Source organism: Suillus bovinus (assembly GCF_016758785.1).
Source record: "Suillus bovinus strain UH-Sbo-P2 chromosome Unknown EDB93scaffold_32, whole genome shotgun sequence".
In the NCBI taxonomy this organism is placed as follows: Eukaryota; Fungi; Basidiomycota; class Agaricomycetes; order Boletales; family Suillaceae; genus Suillus; species Suillus bovinus.
The window spans coordinates 236,764-261,238 of NW_024542088.1; the positions used below are offsets into that span (position 1 = coordinate 236,764).

At 40.0% G+C, this 24,475-nt stretch overlaps 2 protein-coding genes across 2 annotated transcripts; both read right to left on the minus strand.

Moving 5' to 3' along the window:
* Positions 1–500: 500 nt before the first annotated feature.
* On the minus strand, positions 501–2,706 carry EDB93DRAFT_1104430 (uncharacterized protein; the record flags this gene model as incomplete). Its single annotated transcript, XM_041447413.1, has 5 exons — positions 501–848; positions 1,016–1,181; positions 1,577–1,635; positions 1,884–2,582; positions 2,632–2,706. The coding sequence occupies 5 exons, from the start codon at positions 2,704–2,706 to the stop codon at positions 501–503; spliced, it is 1,347 nt and encodes a 448-aa protein (XP_041307183.1).
* Positions 2,707–15,871: 13,165 nt separating this feature from the next.
* On the minus strand, positions 15,872–18,220 carry EDB93DRAFT_1250987 (uncharacterized protein; the record flags this gene model as incomplete). Its single annotated transcript, XM_041453097.1, has 9 exons — positions 15,872–15,949; positions 16,006–16,056; positions 16,964–16,989; positions 17,044–17,200; positions 17,250–17,367; positions 17,427–17,674; positions 17,730–17,932; positions 17,985–18,077; positions 18,145–18,220. The coding sequence occupies 9 exons, from the start codon at positions 18,218–18,220 to the stop codon at positions 15,872–15,874; spliced, it is 1,050 nt and encodes a 349-aa protein (XP_041307184.1).
* Between the last annotated feature and the right edge of the window lie 6,255 nt (positions 18,221–24,475).

The following is a 24,475-nucleotide window of genomic DNA, read 5'->3' on the forward strand; positions in this document are numbered from 1 at the left end:
TACTTCTAACCTCCAGCTTGCTCTGCTTTAATCTTGCAAGCACTCACAGGACTGCCGTACAGCTATCTCAACTTAGCCTTCTTAACATTGGACTCGACAGATGACTTGTGTTTTTTTGCAGACCCATGTTGATTTGTAATCAATGTAAATCGTCGATATCCAATAGGTATTAGGTATCTGCGGTGATGATCTTAGAGTAGGTAGGTACTAGGTAGGGATCATCAAGTCTCATAAATATTCCTTTTTTTTGGAATTTGACCCTGTCTCACTCAAATGTTTATATTTTACTCTTAAAACTGGCTCAAACTGGCTGAGAGACCAAAAATGTGACTCCATGGACCAAACCAGGCCTAGAATTACATAAGCTAAAACTAGGTACATGGCTCAGCCAACTGTGGCTGCGCCCACAGCTAAAGCTGGAATAAGCTGGAATTGTGGCAACACTAGACTTCACAGCGCACCCTCGTTTTGAAGGCCATTCATATGGTCATTGTGAGGGTTCAGAGGGTCTTGAGACAAGTTTGATAGTTGGGAATCTCCATGTCAGGCATGAAGTCCTGGTGAGCTGTCAATAGCGCTGCCTCTGCCATCGCCATGTTGATGCCCATTTCAGGCATAGCATTCTCTAGTATTACCTTGTGGTGCACATTAGACTTCGCACCCTCCATCATTGTCTTGAATCTCTTGTTAGTCAAACATTGGGGAGCATAGGGGTGGGAGCGTGCAGAACTATTGGCTACAGGCCTGGGAACAGCTACAGGCAAAGTGATGGGTGAGGGAAGAGTAGACACCAGAGGCAAATCTTTCTGAGATGGGAGTGGTACAGTAATGGTGATATCTCCTGTAGCCTGTAAAAGTGTCAGTCATGATCATGTTACAGTGAGCAACACTGTAAAGAGTAGATCTGGGCTGGGCTCTACAGAATGTGAGTCCCTAGTCCTGAGAGATGCGAGTATGCCTCGTCCCAAGAGACAACCTAAGAACTACCTTGATAATTGCAAGGGAAGTCTTATACAGTCAGAGAGTAGACAAGATATTGGAAGTAAACCTCTTTAATGTTCGTCCGTAGTTCCGAGACTACTTCCGAAGTACCGAGAAACTTGTCCAATGCGACTGAAGGTTGTCCGAAGCTGCGAAAGTGTTGTCCAAAGTAGTGCGATGTCTTCCAAGACTTGCGAAAGCTGTCCGAAGGTCAATATATGTTGGTATGTCGATATGTCGAATAACAGTGTAAGACTTTGCAAAACATCCGAAGTCCAGAATGACGCTAATCTATCGGAACTCAAGAATAAACGAAGTGCAAAATTGGCAGCGGTCTAGCCAAACAATTGTTCCAAATGAACTAAGATCAGTTGCGCAGTTGCAATTATACCGAGGTGACTCTACTAATTACAACTTGAAGTACAGGAAGTGAAGTGAAGTATCAGTAGCCAGCAAGCGAGATTATATCCTACTTCTGTGAGAGACCGGAATCCATAGGCGAAACTAGTAGCAAGATAAGCAAGTCCGAACCTATGTAATAACCCGCGAGGTGTGCAGCAATGCAAGTATACATGTAATAAGCCGCGATGCGTACTGCTTATACGTATTCTGAGGCTCCCGACAGGATGCCGATGGAATTTTATCTGTGTAGCACTAAGACGTAGTCAACATATAGTTAGAATAAGGGAAAATGCACCAGCGAAGTCAAAAGGACAAGGATAGGACATGGTATGGTAACTTGCAAGGTTCAGACGGGCCTCGGAACACAAGAACTGCCTGCGGAAGGTTCGGACAAGTGTGCGCGACCTTCGGAAGGTCAAGGGAGGTTGGGGAATGGTATGAACATGAGTGTTGGATTGCCTAGTTCTGAGCCCAGCGCTGCGACCATCGTTACAACGCACTCTGATAACCCTGGTTGGGAACAGTTGTCCCCAATGGCCTTTGGGTAGGCAGCAGGGATCATATACGAACACCTTGCAGATTCCAGGAAGGTTGATGGGCAAGTGTCCCAGGTAGCGTGTCCGTTCTTCCTCCCTCTGCCTCTCTTGCATGTGTCTAATATTCCTGAAGGTTGTCGGTGTGGGCACATCAGATTGACATGCCTCATGAGACATGAGTTCTGGTGGTATGAATGGAATAGGGACTTGAGGGAGTCCATAAGTGTGAGGATAAGGGGCTGATTGTTGCTGAAGCTGCCAGGAGTCCGGCAGTGAACCTGGCTGTATGAATGGCGGGTGGTAGTTGTGTGATGGGCCTGGTTGCCCAAGATGTTGCTGTTGGAGTTGCCTAGAGTCTGGCGGTGGAGTTGGCTGCATGAATGATGGGTGGTAGTTGTATGATGGGCTTGGTTGCCTGAAAGGCTGTTGGTAGGCCTGCAATGGGCCTGGCTGTGCACAATGTTCATTGTCTTCCTCCATCTCGTCTTTCTCCTCCATCTCGTCCTCATCCTCATCCTCGTCCATGCCTTCAGAGTCGATCAAGGAAATCAATTGCTGATATGATGCTGGAGGTTGAGGTTGTTCGATACAGACACCAATCTGGCTTGCATCTGAATTCAAAGACAGTTTTAAACCTGAATTCTTCCCTGGTTTTTTGATTGCCTGATAATATTATATTAGTTGCTTGTGTAAATAGTACCACAAAACTTACCTTTTTATTCTTGCGCAAGGGACACTTTTTTGTGATCCTTGTGTGCTTGTGACTTGCACTGACCTTTGGGGGCATAACGATCAAGGTGAGTGGAAAATGTGTAAGAGAAATGTATCCTGAGTCCAGGTGCTTAGAGGTGCTTTTTCGAACTGTGAGAAACAGGGCTGCTGTTGAAGAACCACACATAGCCCATGATGGATATATGGTTGTTGGGGCAACCTTCCACCACTTGGTTAGGGCAAGGACACTGATATTTGTGCTTGGTCACTGAACCTTGCACTGGCTGCTGCATGGGTGTTGATGTGGGCATGGGGAGTAAATTTGCTAAGGGCACTGCAACTTGCATGAAAATGGCTGGTGCGGGCGATGCGGGTGCCATAGCTGGCAACAAAAATATAGCTGCGTCATATGTCTTTCATTGGATATGGATCCTGTGGGTGATGATCTGGATACTTAATCAGTAGACACATGTGCATTTGCATCTGAATATCACTAGGCAATCCTTCTAAAAATATGTGGTTGTTGTCTTCTTAGATAGATGATCTATAGATGAACACCTACAAAATCAAATATCTCCACGGTCAGTGATTCAGACAAATACCAATGACTGATAACATGGTTGTTCGTGGGTGGCCTGTCAGTATATCCAAGCTACGGTCAGACAAAGGTACTCTACAATATCAGTATAGAAACACTAGTCAACCCAGCAGTATGGTGTTGACTAAAAGAAACAAAGAAACAGAAAAAAAAGAACCAAGACTAAGCACAATCAATGGTGCTATATTCTAAACTTACTATGACACAGTCGTGCGAAGATGTATTGGTCACTCCCACAGCGCAAACAGGTAGGATCAAAGGTCAAGACTTGTCAAAAGCTTCCATAGAACTCTTAGCCTAATATTGAATCTGCTGCCAAGGAACTCACGATGAGTATTAAACAGAATCAGAAACGGACGTCCTTGGATTTCAATACCAAGTCCCCTATTCAATAGCTAAAGCCTATCTGACAAATAACAATCCTAGCTCAGTATACTACTCCGATGTGTGAGGTCAAGCGGACAATAATCAACTTCTGAAGTCTCCCCACTAAGCTACTCTGAGCCTTTAGTGGACGTAGAAACAACACGAAGAATCCAAAGATAAGGCTCGAGTGTATTTGCTACAATCAAAAGTACGTTAGTATCAGCAGCAAGAAACAAACACTCAGTATATATTCACTAAAATCTATAGCACAGTTAGTGACACAACAATAAACGAGCACTCAGACTATTAGCTTTCAATGGGTAGAGAGAGTGAAACAGATAGAGTGAAACAGATCCCAAGCTGAAGAAATAGATAGAGTGAAACAGAACCCAGACTAGTGAAACAGAGATAAGGAAATAGATCCCAAACTAAAAGAAATAGATCCCAGACAAAAAGAAATAGATCCCAATCAAAATGAAATAGATCCCAATCCTAGAGAAACAGAGATAAAAGAAATAGATCCCAAACTTAAAAGAAATAGATCCCAATCCTAGAGAAACAGAGATAGAGAGATAGAAACGGAGACACGTGCACACAAACACAAACACTCAGAAAAACAAGAGACTTCTCAAAACAAATAACTAGGCCTTGCAGGTTGTTGAGCACAGTGAGCTCAATGGCTCCTACTGTCTCATCAATGTACCTGACAATGTCAAACAACTCTTTGTGGTTGTTGCTGATGCTGATCACACACAAACCTCACTCGCAATTTTATTAAGGGTGACTCTGGGAGTCAGATTGATTGCATTTCAGGCCAAAACGGAGGTCCTTATATAGACAAATCTACATGGCTGTGCTAATTTACTCCCACATACCTAGGTATATTCAATTTTCGTTTTCTCACATATCTAGATATACTACATTATTTGTCATAGATCATAATACCCATGTGAATCGTACGTAGGTAAACATGATTTGTCAGGCTTAGTCATAGATCAGCTGACTGTGGTAAGAGAACATGGTTTACATAATATGTTGAAACTTGTTTGTATTTGGTGTTATTTAGAGACGTAGCATATGTCATAAAGCAAAACCAGGTAACACGTGTATTTAAAGTTTCCTGGAAGTTCCCGCAAACAAACATATGTGGAAAGTATTTTTCATGGAAGCTTCAGATGCATGAGAATCTAGCTGAGTCATCTTCGAGCCAAATAACACAAAATTCATTCCATGCAAAATTCCCGAAAAATATTCACTAACACCGCACGGTCATGCACCAGACCAGTTTGGTGCAGGTCAGCGCAGCACACGAGCTGAAGCCAAGCCCTTCAGATTGAACCTTTGAGCACAATCTTAACAACTATATAGCTTCTGGAAGCTGGCAGTAGTAGCACTACATGAACTATGTAGTGCTATATTGCTGCATATATTAGCACTACAAGGAACTACAGTCTACTACTGTAGTACATGATAGTGCTACTTGATTCTACACAGCACTATATAGTACTATGTAGTACTATATAGTTGCCTCACATACTATGTAGAAGGGACTTGGCTACTGAGCTACACGGTCTATTCTGGCTATATAGTACTATATAGTGACTAGGCTTTTTCCTAATATAGCTGTACTAAATTTAGTGTTTTGCTGATGTTTGAACAGGACAATATTATCAACCAATAGTTTCATGAATCACTATTTCCTGTTAAAGTCAACTTAGTGCATAAGAATTGCATTTCCAACTCTGAGTCTGAAGTTGACATATCTGAGAGCTTGCATCCATTAAACCCGGAGATATTGTTTGAGTCAGAGAAGATGCCTGGTGCATGTCTAGGTGATATATAAGAATTGCTGCTTATAACTAAATAAAAAGCTTCTCTGTTTTCTTTTTCATATGATCCAAAGAATATAATGTTATTGATCTTTTTGGTGCTCTGCAATCAAATGATGGAATTTAGCATGAAAAGAATTGTATTGATGTTGCTGGCTCTTATGCTGCTGCTGGAACATAGTTCTTGAGCAGTTCTTTTGGCCTGATTAATTAAACACTCTAAATGTCAGCAATGCTAGTCTCTGTAGTCTATGATTAACTTAGTATGGTAGGACATCAGCTAAATAATAATATAGTTTAATGCAGTGCTGGCTCTCTGTAAGGCTAGAATTATAGCTCAATGGATATACTCTAGAACTGAATAGTTGTGTGCAGTTAAAGTCAGTATTTCTTATGCTATATTGTACTTATGATGGGTGGCTGGGTACTAGGTATCGGGTCTATCCAATGTTATCAGCAAGGTGTGCAATACTACAACTACACTTCAAGAATCTGATCCCCATGTAGCTGAAACTATGTGTCTACATTGATGGAGAGATTCATTAGGGGAGATACTGGATTATTAGACCCCTTCTAATGTTTTTGAGCAGTGCATTCTTGCTTTGCCATTGGTAAGGTCCAACTTAAATCACTGTTAAAACAATTTGACTTTATTATATGATTTAGGTCTATTAAAAAGTACACTCCCTACGCAGTGGATTTTATTCTGCTGTTGAATTCATTTTCTCTACTGTTTCCTCATTTGAGCTGTTCTAAATTGGTGAAGAAGAATCAACTCATCTCTAAGTCAAATGGAAGAAAATGAAGAAAGACACAAGAGGCTGATATAGTGATCAAAATGCAATGCCTAGAGCTGCTAGGCTTGCAGAGACAAGCATATTCAATCTAAAAGGAAGCAAGGAAACAATCCACAGGTCATGCAGTGACTGATTCTCCTAGTTGTATGCTTTCTAAATAGAATTAGATGGTTTACACATTTTTATATCATCTAATCTAAGTATCAGAATTACTGTATTATTCAGGTGATGATATCACTGTGGTATAAATTCACAATATGTCAGATAGTACCACATATGTCTAAGAAGTTGAGCAATAAATTGTCTCTATCTTGATATACAAAATGGCTTGCATGATTGAATTTCCCTATCATAAAGCAATGTGACTTTTGATAAGACATTAGTGAACTTAATGTACCTTCTTTGAAATATATTTATTTTATACTGATACTATAGCTTTACCTTCAATATTGGCCCCTGTAGTGTTGTTCCAGTAGAGATCAGATTGTTGGTGATATTTATAAATCACATTATATGTCTGCTTTAGCTATATGATTTCTTATCAGTATACAACTAGATGACATGTCAATATACAACATACTGATACTCATTTTGTCTTATATATTTCTCCTGTCCTCTGTAGATCATTCTGTAGATACTCAGAAATAGTCTCTGTAATACCATTATATATCACATTTTTGAAGTTACTGGTATCTCTAACTTTGTTTCAATTATTGAATAGATACAAGAAAAGCTGATTAGTTTCTGTGTTGGTTCAAACAGTCTTATTTGCACAAGATAACTTCCAAGTTATAAAGAAGATATGGACCTGAGCTAATAAAACTATAAATATAACACTAGTCCAAATGTAATTTTAATCTTATAAATCTTTAATCATATATTAAAGTATAAAACAGCTAGATATTATAAATCAAAGAAAAATTTAAACTCCATCATTAAGCCTCAAACTGGAACTGCTATACTAATGTTATATAATATTCTTTAATTTAGCAAATTCACCTTATCTCTAATTACTTAACTAGCTCTAAAGATAAGCATGAAGCTGAGATATAAGTTCATATGATTTTAAATTGGCCGACTACCCTGCTAACTCAAACTAACAAATTAAAAATATTATGTAATGCCTGAGATCTCAAATTGTTTGAAATTCATTGAGCTTCTTAACTTTTACCTCCACCATACACATCCATGTTCACATCTAATCCATTACATAGTAATTCTATTCAAATAAATAATTCTAACATAGACCAATCTAAGTCTGACTATATCATAGTGCTGGCTATGATGATGTTCATCTTTCCAGTCATTCTTACAATTATATTTACATGAATACATTTACCTCAGACCTTCTTTAAACATATCATCATCATCATAGTGATAACTATAATATTACCCTTCTTATGAATCCTTACCAGGCTGTCCAAAAAATTTTGATACCCTATTGGAGTGCTTCTACAAGCCATCAACTGTCTTGATGATGGTACTAGTAGATACAATTTTTTGGGAAGTTGTAGCCCATAGGTACAGTAATGAGGAACTGAGCATATATGCACAGATTCAAGCTTGGATTGGAGAGCTAATTAGGATTTTACTTTCTATTATAGCCTATGTAGGCCAGAGCTTTTTTAGGTATAAGCATAATTATCTAACTTAGAGCTACTTACATCACCTTGAATCAGTGATTATAGAATTCACCCAAATAGTTAGTTAGCTATTCACTTACTGTCACAAGTCTAATGTGGCTGCATAGCTTCAGGTCCAGATATGACTCCTCCTTCACAATATTCTATCAGTAATCAATATCCATCAGACTTAAATTTATATTCTAATTATTTTTTCAGCTCTAAGATACTGAATTTTCCACCTACAGGTCATATATAGATAAAGTTTAGTCATATTGTATTGCATTTGATTTGTCATTAATAGACATATCTCCCTATCAGCAAGTCATTTTGATAGCACATCATATATATAATATCATTAGTAACATTGAATCTCAGTCTCATAAAATAACCAGTTCAATGCTATAAAAAATCCATCACATTTGAAGTATGAAAATCTAGTATTATCATATCTACCCCTACTAAACCAAAATCCTAACCCTTGCCATCCCAACCTTCCTAAACAATAATAAATATGTACACCTCATTGTCTTGTCCTTCTTTATATTCATACTCCCAGATATATTCTTAGCTCTCAGGTCTGAGAGCTAACTTATTATCAATGTATCTCCATTCCTCATATGGCTTAGTGGATAGGATTGATATATAATGAATAAACACAAAGTAAAGATTAGGATTCAAACCAAGAATATCACAACAAGAGGGAAAAGATCAAAGACAATAAATTGAGCTGAGTATGTCTGGGCTGGCACACTATGGTACAGACAAAAAGTTTGAACTAAAGAAAAATATCTACAAAATAAGCTACCTATATACATATATTCAAACTGAGACTGAATCTAAGTATCAAACTACTGATCAATCATAATAATCTAAAAGTATGATATTATCCCCTCTCCAGACTAAGTATTATTGTGAAAGTATAAAGGTTGGATATTTCTAGCTCTCTGCTTTTTAAATTCTTTCAAATTAAGTATAAATCTTATGATCTGTTTAGATTTGGCTGTCATTGGATTCTTCTTGTAAAACTCCACTATCAGAATTGGGGAATTCTTAATGTTCTCTTCTGATTCCTATGTTGATTCATCTAATGGATATTCTTTCCATTTTACTAAATATTATAGTTTTTCTCAAATTTGTCAGCTATAATACTTCTTCTATAACAAATTTTCCTAATCGTTAACAATGTCTGGAGATGGTCGAGTGGGTTGAGAGTGTGAAATGCATAATGCAGAATGAGTAATTTGATAGGAAACACCAGGTGAATCTTATAATTTTTCAGCAATTTTAATTTGTAATTCACTGATCTGATCTGACAACTTTTGACTTGGATAACATTGTTCAATTTTCTTTATGTCCAGCCAAACTAGGTCTTCCTTCTGATACTGAAGTATGTTGTAGTAAAACAACTTTGGCTGAGTACTACAAAAATAATGTCCAATCAAATATAATTGAATCTATAGCACTATCTAGTCTGATATACTTGCAAGGCAAGTGTATTTAATTCTATAGGGGTTGCTGTTTGGTATTAATTAGATAGTTAGTTATCAATAAAGAAAGATGATCCAAAAGTGAAAACTACTTGTTTGAAGGGAAATTGTTAGGTCTGAAATTATTGAAGTTGGGTTAGGCATCAGATAGTGAAGGAATGCATTTTTTAGAGAAAATGAATGTTGAATTGTTTTGAGTGTTTTCAATAAAAAGAGCAAATAGACATTTCACAAATACAGTGAGATACTACTAATATCCAGTGACCTTTATCCTACTAAGTAGTAGGGAAAAAATGTGTAATAAGTAGGTAGGAGGTATATGAAATATATAGAGTGTATGTAGATATTCGGAGTGCTAGGTAAGAGTAGTAATGATATTTTTTGGGTCCAAAATTCTATGTAATATGACATGTAGTACTGTTAAGAATTAGAAGCAGAATGTTCTTATGATAGATGAATCCAAAAGGGCTTGGCTTCAGCTCATGCACTGTATTGCTTTACTGGATACAGGCCCTAGATTTTGAGGGGAGATAACCAATGGAATCTGATGTAACAATAGTCATGGTGCTAGGCTCAGAACCATTTTTTTCATACCCATGTCAACATCCAAAACATATCTGCACATGTCTAGCACACTTGCGCACATGTCTGAGCCACTCCTTATTGGACCCGGCAGATCCAGTCATCAGACATTGCATCAGCTGACTGAACTTCACATGCACTTGTTCATCCTGTGTCCTATTCTTCTAAACTAGCCCCACTAAGTGTGTAGTTACTTGCTTTCATGTTTTCTGATATTTGGACCATGTATATTATCATTTGAGTAGAGGGGAGCCATTTTCCAAAACTGCAGATCACTCAGAATATTCTCATAGTTCTTAGTTGACATGAAATATTATCATTCATTCACTGTCATAATCTGCTATTTGTTATACTTGCAATACTGCTTGCAATTCAACACTCATTTTATAGTTTCTGACCTATTTTTGTGAAGTCCAAAAGTTTGAAATCTCAGACATTGCACTTCGGCATTGGACATTGATAGAATACCTTCGGACATCAAATAAGCACCCTTAGACATCATCAGATTACCTTTGGACATTGTTTTGTAGCTTCAAACAATTGTTATTTGTGTTACTGACACATCTATATTACTAATAACATATAGCAACCCCTTGGAGATTGAATGCACTTACTTTGCAAGTATAGCAGCATAGGTCATGCTGAAGATCTACTTAAATATTGTTGTCTAGGTAGTATCATTTCTGCTAAGCCTAGCAGAGATGTACTTTCTACACTGAAGACTGGAAATTGGCAGGTTCTGGTTCTACAGATGACAGTGTAGAGACTCGCATCTCCACAGACACTTCCCTCTGACTTCTCTCACTTTCCCTACACACTCCAGCTCTAATCCTTAGGATATGTCTTGTGCACTAGCGCACATATTTTATTTTCACAGGTTTCATGTACAGCCTCTCATGTTCATACACATCACACATCAGCCTTAGCATCATCTAGACACCCATCCATCCATCCTTCCCATATCCTCTGAGATTCATTGGTGTGTTTTCTCATTATATTCCTATTTTGTCTAATTGTTTTCTCTTGCTAATGCTTGGCTTTGCACTTTGTGCACAGCCAGATGCCTATTACCTACTTTGTATACTATTTTTAGCTTGTTCATATCATTATATCGGACCTGTGCACCTAGCAGTGCTTAGTTATTTTGCTTATACCTCCTCTATACTTTATGTTCCAGTATAGAGACTTGTGTCCCCACAGACACTTCCCTCTGACTTCTCTCACTTTCCCTACACACTCCAGCTCTAATCCATAGCATAAGTCTTGTGCATTGGTACACATATATTTTCTTTCACAGGTTTTGTGTGCAGCCTCTCGCATTTGTACACATCATGCATCAGTCTTAGCATTGTCTGCTCACTCGTCCATCCATCCTTCCCATGTCCTTAGAAGTCCATTGGTGTGTTTTTTCCATATTATTCCAATTTCAATTAATTGTTTTTCCTCACTAGTGCTTGGCTTTGTGCACAGCTGGGTGCCTATTACATATCTCACATACTATTTTTAGCTTGTTCAGATCACTACATTGGACCTCTGCACCTAGTGGTGCTTAGTTATTTTACTTATACCCCTCCTATACTCTATATTCCGGGTCAATTTTCTGCCCACTTTTCCTCTGTACTTAGCTACTAAGGGAATTTTACTTGTTGTTGCTATCTCTATCTAAGTCTCACACTCTTGTTTATATCATCAGCCAACCTTAGTTGGGGTGATACTAGTTGTCTTGTCTCATCTCTCTTTAGTCTCTCTTGCTTGTTCACATTTTGCCTTCACTCGCATGTGCTACCTTTATGTCATATATCTCACTCATTGCCCATTGTGTGTGTCCGCATATCATCCATTGCATCTTGCATCACCTCATGCTTTGTGCTATAGTAGTCCCATTTATCCTATTAGTGATTTGGTATCCCTCTTTTTATTAAAAGAGGTTTCTCTTGACTCAGACAGCTGCCCTTGGGTCAATATTTTCACTTGCACCCAGGACTCTCTGTGTTTCCTTGGTCTAAAATCATCTTTCCTCGCAGTTTAGATTCCTCTGGAGCCCACCACAAGGGGTACTTCTGAGATTACTGGTAGGGTACTCAGATTAACAGCACATCATTTAGTCTGCACACAATTTATTGTGAAATCCAAAGATGCAATAGATCCAGAACAAGAACCCATTGTTGATGCACCACATTCAGAATATTCATTTCTTGTCAGCAATAACGAGTGACAGTCATCACCTATTATGTCTTCACCCAAAGAATCAATCAACAACTTTGCATCATTGGATGCACCTAGAGGATAACCTTCCCAGAGCATTTCATAGCACGTCCAAAGCAGTGCAGAAAGTGAAACCCATCACACTAACACCTATAGATACTCTCACTCTCCCATGTGAACCCATGAAATCAGATTTGCCCATCAAACAAGAACTCATATAGATACCTCATGTACCTGTTTCAATCCCAGGTGGACATATCATCAGTACCTTTTCAAGCCTATACATGCAATAGCCCACCCACATCGCACAGGCACCCAATCTCACCCCAAACATACCGCAAGTAACCATGTCTAACATTCCTTATTGCATGCCCGTACGTGGCACTGACCACACACTGAAATTCAACAGCACTGCAGCTAACCTTCTTGAATTTATAGATGCATACAAACAGCTCACAGACCAAGCTGGTTCCACCAGTCTAGATTGCATCAAGCAGTTAATTCACTATCTCAATAACAGAGAATTATGGGCAGGTTTGCCCAAAGCAAAAGTCAGTGATTATGACAAGTTTATTGCCAAATTAAAGGTAATGTATCCCAGCTGTAAGGGTGATTGTTGCTACACAGTCACAGACTTAAGTGCAGTTGCATGAAAATACACCACCATACCGATGCCTTCAGTTGATGAGTTAAGCTTGTATTATTGTGATTTCTGCAAAATTATGCAGACACTCTTAGACAAGGATAGGATAGGCAAAGCAGAACACGATGACCTGCACCAAACTGGTCTGGTGCATGACCGTGCGGTGTTAGTGAATATTTTTCGGGAATTTTGCATGGAATGAATTTTGTGTTATTTGGCTCGAAGATGACTCAGCTAGATTCTCATGCATCTGAAGCTTCCATGAAAAATACTTTCCACATATGTTTGTTTGCGGGAACTTCCAGGAAACTTTAAATACACGTGTTACCTGGTTTTGCTTTATGACATATGCTACGTCTCTAAATAACACCAAATACAAACAAGTTTCAACATATTATGTAAACCATGTTCTCTTACCACAGTCAGCTGATCTATGACTAAGCCTGACAAATCATGTTTACCTACGTACGATTCACATGGGTATTATGATCTATGACAAATAATGTAGTATATCTAGATATGTGAGAAAACGAAAATTGAATATACCTAGGTATGTGGGAGTAAATTAGCACAGCCATGTAGATTTGTCTATATAAGGACCTCCGTTTTGGCCTGAAATGCAATCAATCTGACTCCCAGAGTCACCCTTAATAAAATTGCGAGTGAGGTTTGTGTGTGATCAGCATCAGCAACAACCACAAAGAGTTGTTTGACATTGTCAGGTACATTGATGAGACAGTAGGAGCCATTGAGCTCACTGTGCTCAACAACCTGCAAGGCCTAGTTATTTGTTTTGAGAAGTCTCTTGTTTTTCTGAGTGTTTGTGTTTGTGTGCACGTGTCTCCGTTTCTATCTCTCTATCTCTGTTTCTCTAGGATTGGGATCTATTTCTTTTAAGTTTGGGATCTATTTCTTTTATCTCTGTTTCTCTAGGATTGGGATCTATTTCATTTTGATTGGGATCTATTTCTTTTTGTCTGGGATCTATTTCTTTTAGTTTGGGATCTATTTCCTTATCTCTGTTTCACTAGTCTGGGTTCTGTTTCACTCTATCTATTTCTTCAGCTTGGGATCTGTTTCACTCTATCTGTTTCACTCTCTCTACCCATTGAAAGCTAATAGTCTGAGTGCTCGTTTATTGTTGTGTCACTAATGTGCTATAGATTTTAGTGAATATATACTGAGTGTTTGTTTCTTGCTGCTGATACTAACGTACTTTTGATTGTAGCAAATACACTCGAGCCTTATCTTTGGATTCTTCGTGTTGTTTCTACGTCCACTAAAGGCTCAGAGTAGCTTAGTGGGGAGACTTCAGAAGTTGATTATTGTCCGCTTGACCTCACACATCGGAGTAGTATACTGAGCTAGGATTGTTATTTGTCAGATAGGCTTTAGCTATTGAATAGGGGACTTGGTATTGAAATCCAAGGACGTCCGTTTCTGATTCTGTTTAATACTCATCGTGAGTTCCTTGGCAGCAGATTCAATATTAGGCTAAGAGTTCTATGGAAGCTTTTGACAAGTCTTGACCTTTGATCCTACCTGTTTGCGCTGTGGGAGTGACCAATACATCTTCGCACGACTGTGTCATAGTAAGTTTAGAATATAGCACCATTGATTGTGCTTAGTCTTGGTTCTTTTTTTTCTGTTTCTTTGTTTCTTTTAGTCAACACCATACTGCTGGGTTGACTAGTGTTTCTATACTGATATTGTAGAGTACCTTTGTCTGACCGTAGCTTGGATATACTGACAGGCCACCCACGAACAACCATGTTATCAGTCATTGGTATTTGTCTGAATCACTGACCGTGGAGATATTTGATTTTGTAGGTGTTCATCTATAGATCATCTATCTAAGAAGACAGCACCCCTTACCCGAGTATGTGCCCCTAACTTCCGAAGGCTAATGGATGATGTCCGAAGGGCGTTGGGCGATGTCCGGAAGTATTGGACGTTGTCCAGATTCCGATTGTCCGATGCACAGGAATTCCAGCGGACGTTCGGGAACAGGTGATAAGACTAGTCCGGATGATGTCCGAACTAGAAAGGAAACAGCGGAGGACTACCAAAGGTAGAGGCAGAGGTGATAAGTCTATTGGGATCAACCCTAAGACTAGCGGAGGTCGACGAGAGAATAACTCAAGTCAAACGGAGGGGAGAATGAGCAGAGTCTAAGATAATATTTGAACTAAAGATGTACATAGATTCTACAGGGTTTATATACTATGAAGGACTTAATGGAGGACAAGCCAGCGCAGTCCGAAGCTATGCGAGGCTGTGGACGGAGGTTATAGAAAAGTCAAACACTAGTTTATCGAAAATAGTAAATGAACCCGGAGATGAGAACAGAGGAAAATAAAGGCGGAAGTGAAATGAGGTACGGAAAATAATATAGTCTAACTGGAATAGGAACGTACAAAGGGATTAGGCACGGAAGTTAGACGCAGGTTGGACCCGGACATAGATAGAAGTCAGTCGGACCTGGATATCTGGAAATGATGTGTGTGATACGTCTGGGTCTGGAACGTGGGATATGACAATAGTAATATATATATCACATAGTAGCATGCAGAATCATGAAAACAATTGAATTTGAATGACTACTAATTAACAAATCAACATATTTTACGACTTGCTAGCCTCCGCATCATCCTGCTCCTCAAGCCGATACTCTCAGATGGCATCTTTGAATGTCTTGTCACTGATCTAGGATGTAGATGACAAGATAGTAAGAAGGGTGTCGACACCTGCAGGAAACTTCAAAGCATGAATGTTAGAACATCATTTTCAAAAAGGACACTGTTCAACACACCAAGCTGTATCATGATACAAATTCTTTTGAGGAGTTTATAAGGCACTATACACTCATCAAAGCGCTGCAATGAGCCAAAATGACCACAGTAGACAATTCCACAAATAGCCGATGTGAATTTAATATTCTCCTCCAGACCTTGTAACTATTCATCAATACAACATTCAATTTACTAGGGATTCATCAGCACCATCAACTTGAATATAAAAATAAGAGACTCACAGTTGCAAGCACAAGAGCAATAACTTTGATGAGCATAGAATGAAAGTATTTATGATATATGATGCCTTCATCATGTCAATTTGCAAACCACATAACATTGATACTCAGTTGCAGTAATTCTGTCTTGTAGATCCTCTTCTTCAATGCCCAATCCTATTAGTCTAAGGAGTCAGAACATGAAACACCATGTAGATAATCAAAATACATACCTTGAAAGCAAACACAGAACCATCTTTCAAAGATCCTGCTAGATCCCTATTCTGTCTTATCACATTGTTGGAATTACTCATCCAGAAACCGAAAAATGATGCAGTCAGTGATTGTATTTTTGTTTTGAGATCACACAAACTTGTAATGTGTGGGTCAAGAGCTTCACAAAGTATGATATAAATCAGATGAAGAACATATGGAGAACAGATGACTCACCATTTTGACCACTGAAGGCGTCAATTTAACATTGATGCCTTTGATTTGACATGCCTCATGCCAGGCTGCTTTTGCCAATTTTGTCTTGACAGCAAGATTATCAGGCAATAATGTCATTTTGATGCATTAAAATAGGCCAAGTAGCCTAGTTTTGTGATGCATCAAGCTTGCTCATTGTATGATGCATCATTAATGCATCAGGGATCTGACAGTGATGCATTATCTGTCCAGTATATTTTTGGGCTGTTCTGTCCATAATTAGCACTCATCCATCCATATTTAGCATGTTGTATTTATATATACCTTGCTCCTGGTAGTACCTTGCTTATGTACTCCAATTGTTTGACATTCATTCATTTTAGTAAGTCTCCACTGCTGTAATCAAAACTATTTTTCTACTCATGTATGTAATTGAAAATGAGAGCTGGGCTAAATAGAACGAACTCAAGTGAGTTCTAATCTACATCCATAATGAATGTAGTAAGCATAGTGAGCATATGTCGAGTGTTGCGAAGGTCACCTATGGTGCGTGGAGTTACCTAATATGGTAACTCTGCTGGTGTACTGAACAAGTGTCTAAGTCAAACAAAAAAGCAACTATGTATGTACCATATTGACGGTTTGATTTCTAACAGTATGACATTGATTTTTTTTGAAAATCAAATCAATAAAGTTATATTGCAGAATGCAATACAATGTTTGATACAGTGTGTAATTACCAAAGTGTAGAACTACACTGACAAAATATTTAAGAGTGACGAGCCCTTCTATAGAGAGTTTATTAGTATTATCCACCTCTGCACAGGAAAAGATGGACATACTTCTGCAAGTCCATGGGGTGAGTGTGATGTGTTTGGACACCAATGTTGTTGTCGCATTCTCACGGATTGAATGGAACACTGTTACATATGTGAAGACAAGGCGCATGCGCCACTGGAGGGCCTGGTAATGTACGTAGACCTGTAGATAATATAGGAGCTGGTGAATTTTCAACATATCGTCTGCATGCTCCATGGTGAGGACTGACCTCTGGCTGGTTAACAAGCAAATCCCCTTCTTGGTCATCCTCTTCTTCCTTGCTATGCATGGATGGGACAGCAGGAAGAAGTACCTCTGCCTGCTGGGAGATATCAAGTTGGAGGGATCTTTAGGAAGTTGTGAAGGTGGATCTGATGACCTTAACCAGTCAGGCATTCCACCTCACACCTTGTCAAGGGCAGTAGAATTGCTAACAAGGTCAGTAAAAGCATGGGGATCAAAGGTGGAGAAATTGGTGGTGCCCGCTTTAATGGGGTCCAAAGTGGCAGAGTGAGAATCGCAAAACAATTCAGCAAGTGATAAATTATTGCTTGCTCCAGTCATGCTGACTGGCCCACTTGATGCATCAGTTGATACCCCACTGGGAAGTGCTTCGGGCAATCTAGCATCCAGCAGAGTATTAGATAAGCTGCTCTACAAGCACAATGAGATGCATTTTGATGCATTATATTGATAAGCCATTACTCACCACATTATCCCCAAAAATCTCATCGGAATGGGGAGTCATCCCAAACAGGTTGCATGTATCAAAGGGCAGGAAATCTTGACTCATACCCTCCCTACCCTTTCCAGTGTTCCTTTCCCACTCATTGTCTTTGTCGCTACCTGAGTCTAATGAGGACTCTTCATCTTCATCATTTGCTGATTTGTGAGGTATGCTAGATTTAAACACTAATTGGGAGAAGGTAAGGTTGAGCTCTGAATCTATAGACATCAAACCTACTGAGAGCATTTTGCACGAATGCCAGGAAGGCAGCTTGCATTGCATCAAAATCTTTGTATGCATGATTGAACTGAGCACCACTTTGAAGTTCGCCTATGTGGTAATTTGACTAATTATAAGCACAACATTCTGTAAGTGTGCAAATACTGACACTACTCACTTGAACGCTGATGTTTCACCTGTCCTAGGATCGCGACCCCCCATAAGAACGGTAAACTTCCAGCCACCTGGTACATACTTGACTTTTGTGTTGTTGTCAATTTTGGGTGTCTTTCCAGACTTCACATACTGGTGTTTTTTTGCAAATCTCGCTTTGGCCTTTTGATACTCACATTCAATATCAGCTTTGATGGATTCACTTTCCTCTGAGTACATGTGCCGTGTCATCTCATGATACTTGTTCAGCTTTGGGCCTCTGTCGGTAATGTTATCTGTTGCAATTGCAGCGTCTGCAGCATGCTTGACTTTTTCTTCATAGAATTTATACGAATAAATATCAATTTTTTTGCAGGATACATGTACCTTTAAGTTCCATGCCCCCACCCAGTATGGTATCGAATTTCAGCACGCCTCTTGCACTTTTTGGGTGAGCAAGATGTGCAGGATTGACCTACCACCTATACCAAGTGGCAAGTTGCTGTCCCAAATCAATTGGTATGCCCTATTTAGTTTTCATATATATAACCTATCTGCTGACATGTCTCAACTGCCTTTGTGAGAGCCTTGATTTCATCTGGGGTGCGAATATGATCAGCTGGCATGTCTTTAAAGACAATTTGTTCCTTGGGCCACTTTTCAAACCATAGAGCTTAGATGCTTGTGAAAAATTCATTGAAATTTTTGGTTGTGGCACTCTTGTGGAATTTGGACATGAAGCCAAGGAGATATTCCTCCTGCTCTGGAGTGGTCCATTTCTTGCCTGGCATCTAGAATAACTCCATAGCAAAGTCAGTTTTTTTTTTTCAAATGAAACAAAAGCTCAGGGTGCACTTTGATGGTATGTAGGTAACAATGACAACAGGTGATATCCTCCTACGATAATCCTCAACTATGGTAATCCCCAAGTTTTTAATTCTTCAGGCTGCTTATTGAGAATATATTCCCAGAGTTTCACTGATTTAACAAATTTATGCCGCAACAGAATTTATCTAGATCTATGCTAGGTTTACACTAGATTTATGTGTACAATGCTGCCATGCTTCTACTTTATGCATGCACCGAAAGGCTCCACCATCTATTCCCAAAAAAATTGAATCAATTCCTGTGATAAACAACATCAAGACAAAATATCTTGCCTTCATGTCAATTCCTTTACAGGAAAATACTCCTGCAGCATCCATTTTGACGTGCACACCTCTTGATGTAAGGTGTTCATAATGATGAAAATTTGAATGCGCTTTCTTGCAGTCAGCATATGTTCCTGTCTTCAGACAAAATAAATGACGATGTACTCGATGATGATGTTAAATGGCTTCATCAAGTGATACCTGCTGTAACACAGACAGTGCTTGGCTAACAGGCACCTCTGAGAACTGTGCAGCATGTTCAGGCCAAGTCATAAACCAGTGGGAATACACATTCTTCCAAAACTCAAATTTTTCTTCCACTGACCCATAGCAAGCAATCTTAAAAGCAGGTAAATATGTTTTAAGCATGTTGTGCTGGTCACACACTGACCCATGAAGACCATACATGTCTTCACAAAAAGATTTGCGTATAGGTACACTTGATGCTATCATCGCTAATCATAGCCCACGAACAAAGATAATTTTGCAGGTTCTATATGGCATGTACACTAGAAGGGGAACTTGTACTCCTGATATCACAGCTCGCCACCTATGAAGGCACCTGCTAGTTCACCATCTCTGCCTTCCGCCAGACACAACAAGATGTCTTCCACCATCCCTATTATTTCCCTCATGAACTTGCAGATGTCATCTGCAGCATGCCACTCATCACAAATACCACACATTTGAAGGATACCATCCAGCCCATGGTCAGCTCTGTCAAGAAAGTCTTTGAAGCTTGTAATAGCACGTTCGAAGACAGACTTGTCTCCATTCCCAGTAGGGTGTAGCTCAGGGTTGAGCATTGTCTTGGAGTACTCATCCATCAGGAGGTTGAAGAATTTTTGTGGAGCTTTGATATACACCATAAGGTTGTCTTTGGCATACTTAACCACAGTAATGCAGTCTTGTAAAGTTTCGCTATTGCAAATGTCAGATGCATTGAGACATGTAAATCAAAGCAGCACGTACATTGGTTCATCTTCATCGTCCAAAGGACTATCAGCTTGATAGGTTTTTTTGTCTCTGCGTGATTGACACCACTTTTCCAGTATAATCTCTCGACACCTGGAGTCTTTTGGTCAAGTTGACTCAAAGATACCATCAGTTTATTACTCACTTCAGATAATGCTGGTGTAGAGCCTCGCGTCTCCACAGGCACTTCCCTCAAATTCTCCCACATTCCCTACACACTCCAGCTCTAATCCTAAGGATATGTCTTGCGCAGTAGCACTTTGTATATTTGACTTTGTAGATTCCGCGTGCAGCCACTCACACTTTGCACGCACCACGTATCTACGTTAGCATTGTCTGCATACCCGTCCATCTGTCCTCCCCATGTCCTTAGATGTCCATTGGTGCGTTTTCTCACTATATTCCCATTTTGACTAATTATTTCCATCACTAATTCTCGGCCTAGTGCTATGTGCACAGCCAAGACCCTATTACCTACCTCATGTACTATATTTAGCTTACTCGGCTCACTACATCAAACCTGCGCGCCTAGCTATCTTTACATATACTATCTCTTTACTCTATTTTCTGGGTTGATTTTCTGCCCACTTTCTCTGTGTCTCTAGATACTAAGAATTTTACTCGTTAATTGCAAGTGACTATCTAAAGTCGCGTGCTTTGGTTCTCCGTCTCTATCTTAGCATCAGCCAACCTTAGTTAGGGTGTTAACACTCATCTCACTTCGTCTTTCACTTGTTTATATTGCTCGCTAGATCACTCACCTTCGCTCGTGCGCGCTGCCTTCTGTTACGACTTGGATGGTATCTGTTGGCGACGCTCAAACAGAGCTTGTGTCGACAACGGTCTGTGGACGTCCTTGGGCTAGCCCAAGGTTAGGGGTCGTACTTGGCGTGTCTTCGGCAAGTACGATTTGACGCCTATGTCCAAATCGGGTAGCTTATGTCACACGGGTGCGAGACAATAAGCTATATCGGCCTAGGCTTACGACACCCAAAGGTTAATCGTAAGGATCGTCGTTAATTAGAAGGACAGAAGTCCGACTAGTTAACAGGGGCTTTGCTCGTCGACGAAGTCGATGAGTAAAGGTCGAGACTATAGGCTTATCCGCGATGAGCAGATAAGAAGATAGAATATAGACTGCTGGCGAGGCAGAAGGATCACTCAGTTAAGAGTAGGAGGTCAAGAACCAAGTAGATTCAAGTTAGGGAATATGGTACATGGTAGCGAGTTTATATAGAGGACAGAAGACATATTAGTGGATGATAACTCGTACTACCGGGAGAGGCAATCGGTAAAGGGTAAGACCATAACAGGAAGGCACGTTCGGTCTAAGTGGAACGTGCTAGATAAGAAAGTGAGTCAAAGGTCGAACTGAGAAGTGAAACGCGCAGGGGCACGATCGTGCAACTGCGGATCTAAGTATAAGTCGCATGTGCGACTGCGCACCGAGTCAGAGATCAAGAAAGGGAACAGGGCAAAGGGGATGCGTCGTGCATCATATCATAGGTTACCGTCCGGACGGTAAGGGCAATGGGACTGTCCGCAGGATCAGTCAGGTGGTGAAACGGAGCATGGGTATGCTTCGTCAGCGAAAGGATCCGGCCAAATGTACTGGCTTTGCTGAAGCGACAGGTAGAGGGCGAAAGGGAATGCGAGGGTGACGAGGATGACAAGGGTAAGGTCGGGGTAAGGGTATGATGCGAGGGCTGATACGAGGAGGATCAGGAGAAAAATGGTAGGGGCCCAAGCGTCTAGATGTTCTTGTAACACCTTCACGTCGCACACTCCGTCCTTTGCCTTCTGCACTCGCGCGTTATTGCACATGTTTTCCTTTCGCACATCACATCATTTCTGCCTGCGCTTTGCGCATTACTTAGCCTTAGTACTTTATTAGTTGTTTGGTGTCCCTCTTTTTAAAAAGAGAGATTTCCCTTTACTCAGTTAGCTGCCCTTGGGATGACAATTTCACTCACGCCCGGGTCTATCTGTGTTTGCTTAGCTTAGCACCAACTTTTCCCACAGTTTAGATTCCTCATCTTTACCGGCGACACTTGTCTCTTGCAGCTTGTACTCTAGCCTGATGAGTTTTGTAAATAGTTGGGTGTACCATAATGATAAAAGCGACTGTAAAGTGATGTTGTATGGTGAGGAGGAAAAGAATGAAGCATTTATATGAAGCACCCACATTTATGTGGACCAAAACAACAAGTTTACAATTGGCAAACAAAGTAGTTGCAATGATGGTCGGACCATAACACATAGTAAGACAGTGTTTCTGAGAGAGACCTGCCACCTCGGTGAAATGCTACTAGTCTAGTATAAAGATACCTGTGAGTGAGTGAGATTTGTTGTGGTGAGTACTTAAATTTGTTTGGACCAAAAATAACGAGTCTTTGATTGGTAAACACTTGCAAGGATGGTTGAACCATTGAAACATAGTAAGACAGTGTTTCCAAAAGTGATCTCGGTGGAATGCTAGTATAAAGATACCTGTGAGTGAGATGTGTTGTGGTAAGCACTTACATTTATTTGGTCCAAAACAACAAGTTCGAGTCTTCGATTGGTGAACAAAACACTTGTGAGGACGGTTGGACCATAACACAATATTAAGATGGTGCGTCTGAGAGAGAGTCTGAGAGACCTTCCAGCTAGTGGAATGTTAGTATAAAGATACCTGTGAGGGTGATCTGTTGTGGTGGGGCAAACATCATCCTGGACTTACCTAGTATTCAACATTTGAATGCCTAAGTACCCCTAAATTTGCATTGTCAGTATGAATTAGCATCAAGTTGCACATAGGACTATAACAATAGAATGATTAGCTACTAGCTGCTTAAATATTGTGATAAAATAACCAAAGACATTGTCTCACAGATCAACTTAAGGGCTTTTATCACCAAGATCCATTCAACTAAGATACAGGCTCACAGCAACAAGAGCATTAATATTATGTTGTAGGAGGATGGTAGGACCGAAACATAATGTGCTAGGATCATAAGTGTTATTAATAGCAACTGCATGTGACCGCCACAAACCACGGCATTACAAGTTTAGCAAATCCAATACACTATGTAGCTTTATCGGATCTTTTCCACCTCCTCCTGTTTCCAAATAACTTCTGTCTCGCAGCGTGCTTTCTGACTTCAGTAAATCAGATCCTGCACTAGTACTGTACGGCGTCAGTCTCATTTAAGTTTCCAGCTTTAGAAAATCAAATGCACTGTAAGGCTTTTGCTTCATCCAAGTTTCTAAATCTAATGCACTGTAGAAAGCTGATTCCTGCTGGGCTCAGCAGAAACCATACTACCTAGACAACAAATATTTAGGTAGATCTTAGCATGACCTATGCTGCTATACTTGCAGAGCGAGTGCATTTGATCCTAAAGGGATTGCTAATTAGTATTAGTTTAGATAGTTAGTTATCAATAATAGCTAGATAATCCAAAGCTAGGAACTACTCGTCCGAAGGGAAACTGTCGGGTCCAAAAATATTGGAGTCGGGTCGGGTGTCGGACTATGTGTCAGACTGTCAGGGAATGCATCGGACAGTAAGGGAATTTGTCGGAAGTGTGTTGGATTGTCGGTCAAATGAGTGTTGGATGTGTCGGAATGTTTCGTAGAAAAAGAGTGGATAGATATTGCACAATACAATCAAGTACTACTAATATCCAATGACTTCCATCCTACTACTGAGTAGGGAAAAGTAAGTAATGCAATAGGTAGGAAGTACTAGATATTATATAGTGACTATGTAGAAATTCAGAGTGCTATAGGTGAGAGTAGTAGCAATATTTCGGGTCTGAAATCCTATGTAATAGGACATGTGGTACTGCGGTGAAGATGAGAAATATAAACTGTGGTCAAAGCTGGTGCTAAGCTAAGCAAACACAGATAGTCCCGGGTGCAAGTGAAATCGTCGTCCCAAGGGCAGCTAACTGAGTAAAGGGAAACCTCTCTTGTAAAAAGAGGGACACCAAACAACTAATAAGGTACTGAGACTGAGGATGCACGAAGCGTGAGGCGAGAACAATGCGACAAATGAAAGGCAGACGCGCGCAATGACACATGAGTGCAAAAGGCGAAGGGCGAGGTGCACGATGCGAAGGTAGCATGCGCGAGTGAGGGCAAAGTAGGAACAAGCGAGATAGATGAAGGAAAGACAAGATGCAACTTTAGATTGTCACTTGCAAACAACGAGTAAAATTCCTAGTATCTAGAGACACAAAGAAA